The 17396-nt window shown below is 38.9% G+C and overlaps 1 protein-coding gene across 18 annotated transcripts in view; it reads right to left on the reverse strand.

Annotated features, from left to right (window-relative positions):
• sema4c (sema domain, immunoglobulin domain (Ig), transmembrane domain (TM) and short cytoplasmic domain, (semaphorin) 4C) overlaps positions 1-17396 on the reverse strand; it is a 656757-nt gene that overhangs the window by 46105 nt on the left and 593256 nt on the right. For 16 of the 18 annotated variants that reach the window (XM_073950580.1, XM_073950578.1, XM_073950581.1 and 13 more), the window contains one exon: positions 10608-10797. In XM_073950580.1, the coding sequence (XP_073806681.1) occupies positions 10608-10710 (103 nt within the window). In that variant the 5' untranslated portion in view covers positions 10711-10797. 18 annotated transcript variants of the gene reach the window in all.

The following is a 17396-nucleotide window of genomic DNA, read 5'->3' on the forward strand; positions in this document are numbered from 1 at the left end:
GACATCACTGAAAAAAAAAAAAACAACCAAAAAAAGAAAATCCCAAATGAAAACTCTTGAATACATCAACTGTTTCCTCTAGTTAGCAGTGAGATGCTTAGCTAACTGTGGTTTCTGCCTGGAGATGCTGAAGAACACCGCAAATAAATTGACAGACATCCAAAACTTCCTGACAGATGTCACTGAAACGGGTGTCATACCTGCCTCTCTGACAGCTTGAGGCTTCGTAAACGGCAGAAGAGAGTCAGGGGAGAAGCCCATGCCTTCCAGCCAGTCTGAAAACACCCCTATCAGTAACACTTTCTGCATCTGAATCACTTCGCATGATCATGATTGCTGACATCTGGTTTGCCAACGAGCTTTAGAGCAGTTTTGAAAGGAAGACATGTGGTTGAACTAAGCAAAATGGTGGGAGTTAGCAAAACAGCTAGCGGAAATTACTTACAGCACGTTTAAGTCAATTCGTTTTTCTTAGAGGAGAAAAACAGACCTCTGTGTTCTTCTATAATTATATGCTAGTTGCCGGGCTTTGGAATGTGTCTGGTTGTTAGTTAATGACTACAGATGATCTACCAGCTATACTGTGTGACAAATACAGGCTTAACTCTACCTTACATTGGTATGAACAGCTTTGTGGATTTTGGTGGATTTGTGGTCCAAGAGAGTGTAGCACCTTGAAAGAGCTTATAACAACAACTACAGTATATAAATGTCCAAGCACTCTTATATTTTTCTTAGCTATATATTAAAAAAACAAATTACACATGCATTGCCTACTGTAGGGACGAGCTACATAAATTTAATAAGTTTCAAATTACATAAGTTTAGGCATTGTAATTTACGAGTGTTTTCTTTTTATTTACAGGTGTAAATTGCATTATGGGATGTTAATCTTATAACGCAGGCTTATTATTGATGATATACCCCTGTATACAATTCTGGAGAGCACAAAATACATCCCAGGAGCTATTTTTTTTTTTTTTTGTTTTCTCAAATGCAAAGATTGACTCAATCACTTTCTTCCCTAAACCCAACAGTGTTTTCAAAAACAATCCAGAGGAAAAAAAAGCCCTCACGGCCACCAGATTTTTTTTTACCACATTTTCAGATCTTACCATATTTTCACCCTGTTATATACTTTTTATGTTAGTTTTTGCCTTTTATTTTTGTTCTACCTGCTATCTGGAACTGTTCGTCACCAGACTCGGACCCAGTTGTTTTTTTGTTCAACTCCTCTCTGCATATCAAGTCCACCAACGTACATGGTGAGCCACTGGTAACAGCAGTAAATGTTTACGGGGTACGTTTTTTACAATAAGCCTGTGTTGTGATCTCTGCTCTGTCAACTTTTGATGTTGAAAATTCAACTCAACAGCAACCCAAACAATATATCACTTTAAACTATTAGAAATGTTCATAAAAGTCACTCTTATAAACTGTTAAAGGTTAAAAGTTGTTGGAAGAAAGATCAAGCTCTCATAATGCAATTAAAATCATAAATAAATGGGAAAAACTAAAACATGAACCACAAAATACGTAAAACGGCTAATTTACAGATATTTTTTTAGTGTAGAAGCCAATAAATAAACTCCAAATCAAAACCATCAGGGAAAGTTTGAGAAACCACATTGATATTTTTACAACCTATGCTAAAAATCTGTCAAGATACTAAAATCTGAGATAAAGTTTATAAGATCTCAAACAATAAATCAACATTCACAGCCATTAAAATGTAGCATATTAACAAAACATATAGCACAACCTAAAATATAAGGAATAATTAATGACAAGAGTTGAATTCTAAGAAAATAATACACACATGAGGTGGTGATACACCTATATGATATACTATACTATGGTTACCACACCTTAAAACATTGTTCAGATGCTGTAATTCAAGCTGTTTGTCATGTTTTGCCCTCAATCTGTTCCTGTGTAGAGTACTAGTTTCTTACATTTCAAAACCTGTTTTATTTCGACTTTTTAATTGTTGTAAACTATTAAAGAACTAACATCAAGTGTAGTGAATTTTTAACTGTAATGCCGACAAGACCAGAAATCACCACTAACTGCACATCTTACAATATTCATCAGCTCATCAGAATCAAGCATTCAACAGCCTCATAGTATGACGTGAACTACATTTACAATTAAGGAGGTTTTCAGTGTCAGTGATTCACCAAGAAGAGGCGATAGACACAAGAAGCGCTAATTATAGAAAGGGACTGTATTGCACACTGAATACGAAATTTTCATCCGTAATTTTCGCACGTTAAAATAATAAAATCGACCTCACTTTGTGTCAATCGTACTGACACACTGCCTCTGAAACTTTCGCCCGTCATTGAAAAAAATAAAATTAAAAGGTGTTTTGACAGTTCAGAGCCACTGTACAAGCGAAAGGTTAAATACAGATTGTTGTCATTTGAGCCACAGAAAACTTGATGACAAACATAGTGCATAAAATAAAGACAATCGGGTGGAGAGTCAAGAAACCGTGACTGGTGCACCTCTGCCCTGCTGCTTTTTGGTGTGTGTGTGTGTGTGTGCGTGTGTCCATACATTTGACGTACTGCCCATAGACATTATAATCGCCTCATGGTCTGCTTCGATCCATTGCTCCAATACGTCATCCTGGCCGCCATTTATTATAATGTCTACAGGTACTGCCAGTCTCTGTTCAGGATATGTTTACGTACGTGAATGTGTGAAGTATCACAAGCAATGTATCAAAATTCCACTGATTTCCTAAAATAAACTTTGCATTATAGGATAATCATAGTAGCGCAGCTTTTTGATAATGAGCTGAACTTTCCTTCTAGTATTAAATGAACACAATATTTAGCCTATTCCTCTTTCTTTTTCTAATTTGGAGAAGAGAGAGGAGAACAAAGTATCACTGCTTAAGCTGACTCTGAAATGTTTTGCAGTTTTTCATAATGGATTAATTAATATGCATCAGACTAAGTGTGCTAGGTTTGTTTACGTGATAAATGTTTCGCATATTAATATAAAAAAACACATACAAAAATGTTTGACTTTAGTGTGTAAAGACATTTAGTGCTCAGAAAATTAAGTGCTGGAGTTAAAACAAGGGGAGTGTTTTTTTTTTTTTTTAAATGAGTGTTTCCACAGGTGGTTTGTCAAGCCCACTCACCTGCATGAGTCACACTTTATAGACATTTTTGGAGTGATTGTAGGAACATGTCTGGTGAAAATGTGCAAAAATGTAGCTTTTAGAGCTAGTCACATCACTCATCATGATCAGTTCTAAACAATAGCCACGAGACACAAGAAATACCTAACGCCCGATTCAACACCTGATGGAGGGCGTGTCTGACGCGATCATCATAGCAGCTTCAGCCAAGGAAATTAGTACACAATTGGCTACAGCCTGAGCTGGGGTATTTGCATAAAGCAAACTGATTGGCTGATGCATCTGTTGGCACTTGAAATGTTGAGATATGCCCAACTTCTGCAGAAGGCAACGCTGCTGAAGCGGTGCAGACGGATCTACAGTTCAATTTGGCAATGCTTGACGTCACCCATTCAGGAAGCGGTGACGCTGACGTTCCATGTGAATGAAGTGTAATGTCCTCCCCACAACCACCAGGTTGGCCCTGTCCAGCGGGGTAGGTTCCGCCCCTGCCTTTGTCCTTGGCAATCATAGCTGGATCTTCGCTGACGTCCAGTGTTCTCCAGCCTCTGCCTAGACTGCAGCTCTGCACAAGATGTTTGGCCAGAAAAGAAATGGTCGTGACAGCAACTGAGCCTGGTTTCTCTCAAGGTTTTTTAATTCTTCACTTTCGCCAATTGGTGAAGTTTTTTCCTCGCCACTGTCGCCACTGGCTTGCATGGTTCAGTACCTGTAGAGCTGAGCAGCAATGGATTTGCTCCTCAGTGTTTGGACTCTCAATATTGAATATTAAACAACATTGAACTGAACTAAACTGAACTTAAACAATGGAAACTGAACAGACACTGTTTCAATTTATTACAATCTTCTATGTGAAGCTGCTTTGACACAATCTACATTGTAAAAGTGCTATAGACATAAAGGTGATTTAAGTTGAATCTACAAACGTTTGACACAAACACGGACAGGGCCTCTGCTAAAGAAATCATATGATTTGTTAAATCATACTTTTGTCAAACAATGCTTATCAAATAATTCAATATCATATTTATCTTCCTGGTCTTTCTGGTAGAACTGGTGCAGGTGTCAGTAAAAGTTTAAGAAAACTGGAAGAGTGTGCCTTCTACAGGTGGTTTGTCAAGCCCACTCACCTGCATGAAGCACACTTTATAGATGTAGAATTTTTTATTTTTTTTATATGGAGTGATTGTAAGAACATGTCTGGTGCAAATGTGCAAAAATGTTGCTTTTAGCACTATTTCTACCAAGAAGACCTAATGTCACTTCACTCATTACAATCAATTTAAAACAATAGCCACAAGACACAAGAAATACCAATCGTAACTTCAGCGTCAATGCTTAACAGGGGGTGTGTCTGAAGATGGGGTTGACGCGATTGTCATAGCAGCGTCAGCCAATGAAATAAGTGCGCAATTGGCTACTGTCTGAGCTGGGGTTTTTGCATAAAGCGATCTGATTGGCTGACGCTTCAGTTGAGAAAATTCCCAACTTCTGCAGCGAGCAATGCTGCTGAAGAGGTGCTGACAAATCCACAATTCCGTTTGGCAACGCTTGACGTCATCTATTCAAAGTGATTGGGGCGCAATGTCACATCACCCATCACAATCAGTTCCAACCAATAGCCATGAGACACAAGGAATATATAAGTTGTCCATCCATTTGGTTGCAGATACTGTTGCAGACGTTTACAAACCATCCTTGCCACCACCCCTATGTAGGCCCTGTCCAGGGGGTAGTCTCCGCCCCTGCTTTCATCCTTAGCTGGATCTACAAACTTTTGACTCAAGCACGGGCGGGGCCTCCGCCAAAGAAATCCTGTTTTTGTTGAATCACACTTTATCAAACAATACTCATCAAATAAATTCAATATCATATTTATCTCCCTGGTCTTTCTGGTAGAACTCCTGCAAGCGTCAGTAAAAGTGTCGGAGAGATGAAAGAGTGTGTTTCCACAGGTGGTTTGTCAAGCCCACTCATTTAAACTTTATAGATGTACATTTTCTTTTATTTGGAGTGATTCTAAGAAAGTGTCTACAAATGTGCAAAACCGGTGCAAGTGTCAGTAAAGATGAATTATCTACAGGTGGTTTGTCAAGCCCACTCAGTCAAACTTTATAGATGTACATTTTTTTTTATATGGAGTGATTGTAAGAAAGTGTCTACAAATGTGCAAAACCTGTGCAAGTGTCAGTAAAGAAAAATTTTCTACAGGTGGTTTGTGAAGCCCACTAACCTGCGTGAGGGACACCTACAATTAATAATGTTTTGGGAACTAATTGGTTTATAAATAAAAAGGAAAGTTATTTGAGTAGCAACAACAGTTTTTCCTCTAGAAAAACACGCACAAGTCATTTATTATAGGTTAATTTAGATTTCACATTGGCTTTCAATCTCCAGAGCAATGAAAAAAAAAAAGGAACATCAGAGCAATGAAACTGTCCTCAGGGCCCAACGAATACAACCGCAGAAATGACAGAGAGCGTGAAAAAGGTGTTGGTACAGAGAAAATGACAGAAACAGTATGGAAGTAAGAAAGCAAAGTGGTAGCATTGGAGAAAAAAATGCAAGATTGAAAAAAAAATGAAAGAGAGAGAGTAGAAGAGACAGGATGACAATAAAATGGAGAGATGTGTGAAAGGTTGTTGAAAATAGGCCGGCGTTTGACAGACCTGGAGGGGTGGGGGGGGAGACTGCAGTCGAGAATTGAGCTCACAGCTTGTACCAAGTTTGACCTTTTCATGAAAGTGGCGAGCGCATGAAAAAATAGAAAGACTTTCTTTTTTTCTGTCCCCTTTAACAAACAGCCTCCGTCTCGAGCGTACAGGTCCACAAAGGCTACAGGAGACAGATTTATTGAATGAAAAAAGAAACACACTTTTACAGACAATGAGACGTACGAGTGCGCGTCGGTTGGAGAGGATAAATCACAGACAGTCTGTGTATATCGGGAGGAGTTAAGTACAGATAGAAGGATAGGACTGGCTTCAATCCACTTGCATAAACATGCACACATACACACGCAGTGGGCCTGTCCTTTTCAGCGGAGGCCGTCATTATAGTAATTGGAGGGTAGAGAGATGTGCTAGGCAGGCAGTCCCTTTCTCTCTCTGTAGCTTTGCCATCCTCAGCGCGTTCTGCATTCAGAGGATTCGTCTAAGTCAGCGGGAGTTTCCTTTTGGCCTGAGTTGAGCTCGCCTGTAATTTTCTGTTTGACCCGTCTCGTTCTGCCAGGCTGCCGGTCGAGCAGATCTACTGTGGGCTGTTATGAAGGGGGCGTGGCAAGGGCGGGGCCTTTGACTCCCCTTTGAACTCGCACAGCTGAATTTCAGCATGGAGGCAACAGTTCAGCCAATATAGTAAGGCTATGAAATATTTTAGACTTGTTGTGGAATCGTTTTTTTCTGTGTTGATTGTCTGGTTATGTTTTAATGTTTAAAGTCCACATGAACCGGAAGTTGTTGTTTTTTTTCTGTATTATTATCATGATAAAATATATCACTAGCTATGCTTATGGGGACTTCTCATACAGATATTTATGCTGAACCAACTCTATATTTAGTCCCCACAATAAGAAATACAAGGTACACGCACATGTTTACAGTTATTATTTAAAAAAGGAAGAAAAAAAGGAAATTTCTTTAAAAAACAAGTTTTAAAAGTTTTAATTGTCTTCATATAGTAAAATGGCAAGTCGCTTTAGTCTGTGTTGACAAAACTGCACTTCTCATTTACACACAGCTCCTTGATAACGAGCATGGAGGAGAAACGGGAATGAAAAGAAGTTTACTTGCAAACAGACATGCGTTTGCTTTGCCTGTGAATCCCTGGCGTCTTTAAGATGGAGATAATTGTGGAGGAGGGTCTTCAGGGGGTGTGGGTGTGGAAAATACTGGGTAAATATTATCTCTGCTGCGATCCAGCTCCCCACCTCCAACCACACACACACACACACACACACACACACACACAGACACACACACACACACACACTCTGCTGGAGCTCTAAATCCCTCAGACTGCCAGTCTAAGCACTCTACGAGCTCACACACAAACATTAAAGTGCACTCTGATGCCTTGCCTGCTTTTTTGTCTTTCATCCTCCCCGAAAAGTGCATGTGTGCAGCTCAAGCCTACTGTTTATGTGGTTCATGGCCCAAACGAAGTCACACATGACCTGAAACAGTAGTTAAACACACACCACGGACACACTGTGTACTTTTTCTGTTCTTTCTGGACTTTCTCTCTCGCTGTAGCTCAACTTAAGCCGTTTCCTGTCCATTTAAGGCTGTGTTCCCAGCTGAGGGCTTAAAAGGAGATGCTATCAGTTTATGTGCATACATATACAATTATGCCCACTCTGCTTGATGTTTATTGTCACTGTTTTTATTGATTATCAACAGTGATTTGAACTGAAATGGGAAAAGATTGAGGGGTGAATTCACTAAGAAGTAGTGGCATGTCTTGCAGCAACAATCTGGTCTAGAAAAGTGCTGTGTGCCACGAATAATTAAAGCAGCGCAATTCATACCCTTTCTTGTATAATATTGTTCACAAACTCAAAAGGTCAATAGAATTATTTTTTAAAGGAGTCTTTTTGTTCAGCAAGGACACATTAAATTGACTAAAAGTGATATTTACGGCATTGATAATGTCGAAAAAATTACATTTTTCATCTGTTCTGTTCCTGAAAAATCCTTGGCATCACAAAATAAATAAAATAAATTCATATACAAAGCTATATTAAATTACAAAATTTAAGTTCTTAATAATAATATTCTTACTGAGTTTTAATCAGACATTCATTCATTTTCCTTCCGCTTAGTCCCTTATATAACAGGGGTCACCACAGTGGAATGAACCACCAACTAATCCGGCATATATTTTATGCAGTGGATGCCCTTCTAGCTGCAACCCAGCACTGAGAAACAACCATAAACTCTCGGATTCACACACACACACACACATGTCCTGAATGTTTGTCTTTGGATTGTAGGGGAAACCGGAACACCCTGAGGAAACGAACACGGGGAGGACATGCAAATTCCACACAGAAATGCCAACTCGCCCAGTCGGGACTCAAACCAGCTACCTTCTTGCTTTGAGATGACAGCTAACCACTGAGCAACCGTACTGCCTTTCATCAAACAATCTAGGCGTATTATTAAGCAAAATATTTCATATATGAACTGAAAAATACCATCCAAAGTTTCATATTGTAGTGCAGAATATCTAATCAAAACCCTACAGGTACCTGGCACAATTAACGTTGTGCTATTATGTCAACCTTAACCTACGTTAACCCCGAGTTTTATTTATAAAGATCTTTGTGTGCACTTTGTATTGATCTTTACAGAAGTAATTTATCAAATGATGGAGAAGAGGGTTATAACGTGGCATACATCCAGACGTGCGGTGTAGACTAGTGCACTTTCTGCATTTTAAAGAGCCGAATCAGGTGTCTGGACTACAGTACAGAAGAGACGTTTTTCAGTCTCAGCATATTATGCCAGATCAAGGTAGTCTGCAGCGTCCTTTTATTCCTAAATTGGCCTGTAAATCCCAAACTGTGATCATGAGTGCTAATTTTGCCCCAGCCATATCACCCTGCAGCCTAAGACCGGTTACTTACTGAAGCTAAGCAGGGCTGAGCCTGGTCAGTACCTGGATGGGAGACCACATGGGAAAACTGGGTTGCTGTTGAAAGAGGTGTTAGTGAGGCCGGCAGGGGGCGCTCATCCTGCAGTCTGTGTGAGTCTTTATGCCCCAGTATAGTGAAGAAGATACTATATTTTCTATGGTTGCCATTTTTCGGATGAGACGTTAAACTAAGTCCTGCCTCTCTGTGCTCATTAAAAATCCCATGGCACTTCTCTTAAAGAGTAGGGGTGTAACCTCGGTGTCCTGGCCAAATTTCGTCTATCGGCCCTTACTCATGGCCTCCCGTTTACACACATCCATCGAATTGGCTCTATCACTATCACTCCACTACACCTATAGCTGGTGTGTGGTGAGAGCACTGGCTCTGTTGTTCTGTGGCTGCCATCGGATCATCCAAAGGAATGCTGCACACTGGTGGTGGTGTTGAGAGATCCACCCTCATGACTGTTAAGCGCTTTGGGTATATGTATACATGACGTTTATTTGTATATTACTTTCAAGAGGGTTACATGCTTATAATTTGCCACAGCAAGTCCCGCATTAGCTAATCATGATTCATATGATTCCTAAGTCACTATAAATAACCTCAGTCTTCATTCTACAACTCTCTTCCTCTGGAAGAAACCCCCATTTCTCACTCTTCTCCTCCCCCTTCTCACCTAGATTGAGCGGCACGGCGGCCCAGTGATTAGCACTGTTGCCCCACAACAAGAACACCGCCGGCTTTGGTTCTCTCTGCGCCGATTGGCATTTCTGTGCGAAGTTTACATATTCTCCCTGTGTCCGCGTGAGTTTCCCGGTTTCCTCCCACCATCCAAAGATATGCACCATATGTAACAGACTAAGCCAAATGGGCATTATTGTCTAGCTCCCAGCATTAGTATTTTTCCTTCTCAAAGTAGCTTACCTCTCGCCCTGTGAATGGGAGAGAGCCATGTGCTCGAGGAACCCTTAATCATGCTGTCCCTCTCCTGGCATAATAAATCCCCACCTAAGTGTGAACTCTTGAAATACACTAACTTACTTCATACTTAAAAATGCTGTACTCTTAACCTGATTGTTTTTAGCTGAAACATGCAATTACACCTCACGAATAAGTCTTTTAGACATTACTTTTGTTTAAAAAACACCTTACAAACGCCTCAGGCAGAACAGATGTACTTGAGAAACAAAACCGTGAAAATAAGCTTCCAAAGCAATTTTCAGTCTGAAGTCTAAAAGTTTTTTCTTACTCCACCAGGGGATTGTTTTTCTCCTAATTTAAGCAAAAACCTCGCAAAAATTTGCTAGACATATGCGTAAACACTATACCAATGAGTTAAGAAAAGTACACCTAATTGATGATAATTTTATTCAACTTTGCTTCTCAAGCGACTTTGCGTTTGTAGATGTTTTCCCGGAAAAGACAAAAATACTGATGAAGAAAGACTTTTGCTAAAGAGTGCAATTCATTCTTAGTGAATTCCCTCCAGAGAGAAAAAAAAAGAAATAGAAAAAAGGCACAAATGGAGCGAGCACGAATGAATAGAAAAGTAAGCCCTTTACCATAAAAGCCTATAAAACCAAGCAGTAATGTGATATCTCAGCGAGCTGAAAAGCAGAAATCACACCTCTTATCTCAAATCTGCATGGAGAATGAAGGGAGGGGTCGACGGAAGAAAAGAAGAAAGGATAAAGAAAGGAGGAGTGTCATAAAAACTGAAAAAAAGGGAACGGGAGAGGAGGCCAATTTGCGGCGCAGTCACCGCTGGGAGGAACTGCTCACAGTTTTGTTTGGTCATTAGATACTCACCATTATATTTTACAGTCTTGCGTGGGACGGGGTTCCAGTTGACGCAGATCCCCTTTTCAAAGCCGATCACGAAGATCACAAGGAGAACTTTCGCACACCCCATTTCTATTCTCCTTTTACAGGGCTCTGATTGGATGAGGAAGCAGGGGGTTCTGATTGGTGTGATGGCTCCAGATGCGCACGACGGCTCCTGTCAGGGGAGATAAAGAAAACAAAAAACATCAACAAATGCGATTACGAGATGAACACCAACCTCCCTAGAGCCTTCCTGTCGCTATCCCAATAGAGCTGGGACTGCTTACGAAGTGACAAAACACAGTCGGGGCGATTTAATGACAGATTTTACACTCTCTCAGAAGGTACGACGATAAACGCATCCTGGCAGACCACCAGCCAAATTATGGATGGCTGTCAGAGCAACTCACAATCGTTCACCAAGAACACCCTGACACCGAAGAAGGCTTGTTTTTGACAGCCACGTACAAAAGAAGGAGAAGTGCATTTGTAATTATAATTGGAGTGTATGCGTTCTCCATGATGCATTACGATGACGCCTAAAGCAAGGTTTCAAGAAAAAAAAAAGAAGGTCTGAGAGGTCCAGTCTGTTCTGCAATAGCCGTTTTCACACGTTTGCTCTAATCATCAACTCGCACCTGTTTCTCTCCATTAAAAAGGGAAATTAGGGCCTTGATAATATTTGCTGATTTGAGAGCAAACCCATTGACTTTTAAATGTGCGTCAAATGTCAAATCCTGTTAAGCGGTGCAGATAACACAGTAAAACCCTCTCTCTCTGTCTACCTGGGCTGTGCTTTTTATCATTCGGTCTGGAAAAAAAGGGTGGGCCGAATTTAAATCTTCACAATGATAAGCAAGTGTGGAAGGGCAGCCTCTTACCCTCATTGGATTGAGATGCGGACCCGTGCGGGAGCAATCTCGCCACCATTGATTTCTGTTTTTCTTTTTCGCATTAGCATGAAAGAGAGGGAGCGCTAGATAAGAGAAGTCAGAGATGTGGCGATTTGCTCCAGATGAGTTGTCTGTAATAGACGGGTTGCAATATAGCAATTCGATGACTCACATCTCCACCTGCACACTGTTTTTTTTATTGGATCGATGAGCTGGTGCTTGTATCTGTATTGCGGGGAGGGGCTGGAATATGTCAGATTGTTGTGACAGGTGGTGTCGACTCAAGTGAAAAGTTCTGATGCAAAAACCTCTAAATGCTGTCTGACATTTTCTTCTAAAATGAGCTCTTTTTTAATCAAAGTCTTGTGTGTAGGTTCAGTAATTTCATATTTATGACAAAGAATAAGTTCTTTTCATGGTCTTTAAAGTGAAATAACTGGACATAAACACAGGAGGCTGAAAAAAGGGCAAATTTTTTATGGAAATTTTATCTGAAATCTATAAATATATAGGAGAGAGCAGGGATGAAAGTACCATTTTTCATGAAAACCCACTTTTAAAAGATAATGTTTTTAGCAGAAGTATATTTTTGAGTGGTCAAACAAAATCAGGTGTTATTATGTATCAAAGTAGAACATCTTCAAATTTAACTTCACTTTAAACAAAAGTTGCACATTGTTACTTTTAAAGCCGATTGTTACTTTTAAACAGGGGTCACCAAACTTGTTCCTGGAGGGCCGGTGTCCTGCAGATTTAAGCTCCAACCCTAACCAAAAACACCCGAACAAGCTAATCAAGGTCCTACTAGGTATACTTGCAACACCCAGGCAGGTGTGTTGAGGCAAGTTGTAGCTAAACCCTGAGGGACAACAGCCCTCAGGGACCGAGATTGGTGACCACTGCTTTTGAAGATAATACCATTGTCTATCGCCGATGACTGATAGACATCACGATGCTAAGCCAGCATCGCGATCCTCCGCGCTGTCCCATCGCAGCTAGGCATAGGCCAGTATAAGATACTGATGGTATGATAACCTTGGATAAAAATATCACGGTTTCACGATATCGCGGTATTGTGCTTACTGCTCTAACATATCTTCTTTTTAAGTGTCTGGATAAAAAACTAAAACTTTTTTCCTCTTTTAAAACTATTTATTGAATTTTTTGAAAGCTTTATAATAGTTTGAAGCAGTAAACACGTCAGGCTAAATAATTCTAAGGATTAAGTGACTTCTGTCTTTCTTTACTATTTAAAACAGCATCTTAGGATATTTTTTTCTGCTGGAGATTCTGTTGCCTTAAACAAAACAAAACACAAAAATGCTAATAAAAAAATCTTTCTCATACCTTAGGACCGGTATTACAGAAATTTTTCGTGGTTTTAAAACCTTGTCTTTTCCAAACCGCTGAAATAATTAAATAAATAAATAATTTACCCCCGCCTACAACGACAATGCCATCGTCCACTGAGATGTTTCACAGTAGACATCGTCCAACCCTAGTCTGAGTCACTAATCATGGTTATCATGATTATTATGCAGTCATCATATTCAAAAGACAGCTTTCATTTCATTTTCTTGTCGGCTTAGTCCCTTTGTTAATCCGGGGTCGCCACAGCGTAATGAACTGCCAACTTATCCAGCAAGTTTTTACGCAGCGGATGCCCTTCCAACAGCAATCTATCTCTGGGAAACATCCACACACACATTCACAAACACACTGATACACTACGGACAATTTACCCAATACACCTGTGCCGCATGTCTTTGGACTGTGGGGGAAACCGGAGCACCCGGAGGAAACCCACGCGAATGCAGGGAGAACATGCCAACTCCACACAGAAACGCCAACTGAGCCGAGGCTCGAACCAGCGACCCAGCGACCTTCTTGCTGTGAGATGACAGCACTACCTACTGCGCCACTACCTACTACCTACTAGTTTAGAAAAATCACATAAAAATCACACACCTTATATTTTAAAGTGGTTTTTATTGCTGCTAACTAAATAATACAGCAAAACAGTAACTAAATAATCCAGTGTGTGTGCGTATTAGCCTCAGTGTACAAGCTTGGAACTTTAAACTAGCGCACAGTTGGCATAACTTTGTTTAGTTTGCATCAGTTTTGTTCGGGGCAGAAACGTGGTGTTGACAAGTCTTTACAATTAATTAATCGTGACGAATTAAAGCGCATTTAATAGTAAAATCGGTTAATCTTTGCATCCCTAAAAGTAACAACAATATTAGCTAGATTCACTGGCTTAATCAAGTTTGAGTATATCTGACATTGGTAATGTTAACTCCAAACCTATTTCGTCCTTTATTTTTGCAAAAAAAATGAAACGACATTTTCATTTTAAATTTCAGCTCCATCAAATGTTTTTAAAAGCAATCCCACAATGCAAAATGTTTAAAAAAAAAACAATATTTATTTTTATTTATTTTTTTTATTGGCAATATGTATAATTATTAAAAAAATATCTGAATCGAAACACTGCAAACTCTAATGTGGACGTGAAAAATAAGGTTTGTCTATTAGCAGTGTTACTTTCTTCTCCACGGGAACTCTTGGTATTTAAACCTGATTTACTTTTAAATTGAAAAACATTTCAAACTTAAGGATGTGTTATTGCACTAAATAACCTGTAGATTGATCAGTAGTGTGACACACTACAAAAATGTACTTTCTGCACTTAAAAACAGAAATTTGGAGCTAACCGCAGGACACGGTCCTGAAATCACATGATAATTGGCAGCTCTATCAAAGGCTGCATGCTGAATGTGCTGCTATAGCCTGGAAATTAAATGTTGTCAGGGCTTCAAGAAAATTGCATTGTTTCTTTCGTCCCTGCTCTTCCCTATGCAAAGTTGATCTCTCAATATTTCTTTTAATCCCTGGAATTAGTTTTTTGTATTGTTAAAGGCTATGTGCAAGGTAATCGAGTGTGTTTGTAATTAACTTGTAACCCTAAGTCCCAGTGAAATCAAATGACAGTTTTATAGATGTGAGTATTGGTGTTAATCATATCTATAAGATACTGTACTGTTCTCTAACAGTGACAAAATTTGCATTTAGAAGGAATTAACATCCAAAGCTTGCAGTACATTACTTCCTCCTAAATGGATCAATGAATTTTTTTTTTGACGACACGTCATACTTCAGTTTCTCATCAAATCTTCTGACCAATCAAATGCCCTCTAGCGTCTGACATGTTCTGCCCCCTCTAAGATGCTTCTCTTTTGCGTTTCATCTGATTTGCTTGAGCTCAACCACTCAGGCAGAGCTGTGATAAAACAAAATACTATTGGCTGATATTTAAAAAGGGGACGTACCTCCCAGTCTTCATGTTTCAGTTCAAATTAAATCACTTATAGAATAGGGATGGCAAATTTGGATCATTTTACTGACTCAGACCTTTGAGTCTCGTTCATCAAGATGAACAAATGTTTTTTTTTTTTTTTTTGAGTTATTTTGTTCAATTTGCCAAACACATCTACAACTAGTAAAAATGTTGATAACACTACAAACCAGTCATAACTAGAATGCTACTACACTAAGAAATAGAGAATAATACTTCATTGTTTACCTGGTGTTTTGTCTATGATTAACTCTGATCACCTTATCTGACAGGTCTTCAAATTTAAGTTGTTCGTTCGTATGACCCTGACAGTTCCATTTAAGCTAAACCAATGCATACAGTCTGAACCAGAAACACCCATGATTAGTTTACCTTTTGAGTATTCAGGTTTTTGAGTCGTTCGTTCATTGTGTGACAGCATGTAAAGAGATGACTCAAAACCGAAGACTCAAGAATTGAACGGATCAAATCTTTTTTCAGCTCTCAATGCATATGATTGGCTTCTGTCTTTCATGTGATGAACAAACGACTCAAACCCGATAGAAGACTAAAAAAAATAACAAATCTTCTCCTTCACCTGCACAAATGTGCACATGTGCAAAAAATCAAATCACTCCCTGAAATGACTCATCGTTCTTGAGTCACATAAAAGATTCATTGTAAATGAACAAACATACTAACATAGACATAACATAGATTACTAACAAAAATGCACATTTCAAAGCACTTCATGGGACTTTTGAAAGATTAGATTACCCCCAAAAAAATATTAAAAATATGTTATTAATTACCTCATGTCTTTCCAATTACCTGATATATTTGTTAATCTTTGGAACACAATTGAAGATATTTTAGATTTATTTAAGATATTTCTACTGAACTCCCTGAATGTTTTGACAATATTTTTGGCTCCTTTTTTGGACTTTGAAAGTTGAGACCATTGATGTATAATACTAATTTGTATAATCTTCATTTGTGTTCTGGGAACTGGATTGAAATGAGGGTGAATAATTAATAAAATAATAATTATATATATATATATATATATATATATATATATATATATATATATATATATATATATATATATATATATATATATATATATATAAGCCATGTGTGTGTCACAGCTCACTAATATAACAGATTCCTGACTGTTACACTGAGAGGCTTTACAGGATCATGCTTGACCAGCAGAGGGATTATGGGTAGAGCTTTAACAGTAACAGCGCAGAGGAGCTCTTTAAAACCTTGAGCTAAAAAACCTTGCGCTTCAGAAAACAACCATTCAAAAATACCAAAACAGAAATGTGTCATGTGTGGACCGGGAGGAATACTATTTATTATTTATTTAATACCTTTATTAAACTTATTTTGACATTTTTAAACTTACAGGATGTTCATGGAGTAGCAAAGTATAGAATAAACACAACAGCACTATAAAAAATAGATATGACAAAAAGTCATCACAACAAATGTTTTTTTTGTGTGTTACTTTAACTTATTTTAATAATAACTATTTGCTATTCTTTTTATGTTTTTCAATGTTTAATTTTTTTTTCTGTTTGATTAATGAAAGTAAAGATGACAAAAAAATTCAACATAGGCTTATTTTGAATACATAGCCCCGTATACATTTCTGGAGAGCGTGAATTGTTTAGCCAGAGCTATGTATGGCTGCCTTTTTTTTTTTTTTTTAAATAAATGCTACGGGGCAGATTACCAGCTACCAGCTGACCCCTTTCCTCAGTGTGGACAGCTTTCCACTGTTACCAGTTTGCCCAATAGCTTGCCACATACCTAGGCAGTCTTGGAATGGGAGCAGAGAAGAATTGACCGCGATGGCGTTGTTCGAGTCTGACAAAGAACGGTTCAGAAAGCACGTAAAAACAAAAGGTAAAAAATTAAACAATTAAGCAAATAACAGGATAAGAATGTGGTAAGATCTAAAACGTGGTAAAAATCAGGGCTTTTTTTTTCTCGGCATTGATTTTTCAAAACAATGTTGATTGGGTTTAAGGAAGGGTTATCAGGTTAATCGGTGCTTTTGAAAACACTGTCAGTTAGGTTAGGGAAAGCTGTGAGCGTGTCAGTTGGTATTTTTGAAAACACTCCGTTTTAGAGAAGGTGTTTAGAGAAGGCGGTGGGCAGGTTGGGTTTGGGGAATGGGGTTTATCGGGTTAAACAGTGTTTTTGAAAACACTATCGGTTGGGTTTAGGAAAGGGGGTTAATTGGTGCTTTTGAAAACATTGTCGGTTGGGTTTAGGGAAGGGGGTTATCGGGTTAATCAGTGCTTTTGAAAACACTGTCAGTTGGGTTAGGAAAAGGGGTTATCGGGTTAATTGATGTTTTTGAAAACACTGTCAGTTGGGTTAGGGAAGGCAGTGGGCGGGTTAATCAGTGCTTTTAAGAACACTATCAGTTGGATTTTGGGAAGGCAGTGAGCGGGCTGATCGATCAGTCAGTCAATCAGTCAGTCGACAGCAGCCAGTGGTGGATTTGCACAAGAACAGCAGGCACTC

The sequence above is a fragment of the Danio rerio genome, chromosome 5 (genome assembly GCF_049306965.1).
Source record: "Danio rerio strain Tuebingen ecotype United States chromosome 5, GRCz12tu, whole genome shotgun sequence".
Lineage (NCBI taxonomy): Eukaryota > Metazoa > Chordata > Actinopteri > Cypriniformes > Danionidae > Danio > Danio rerio.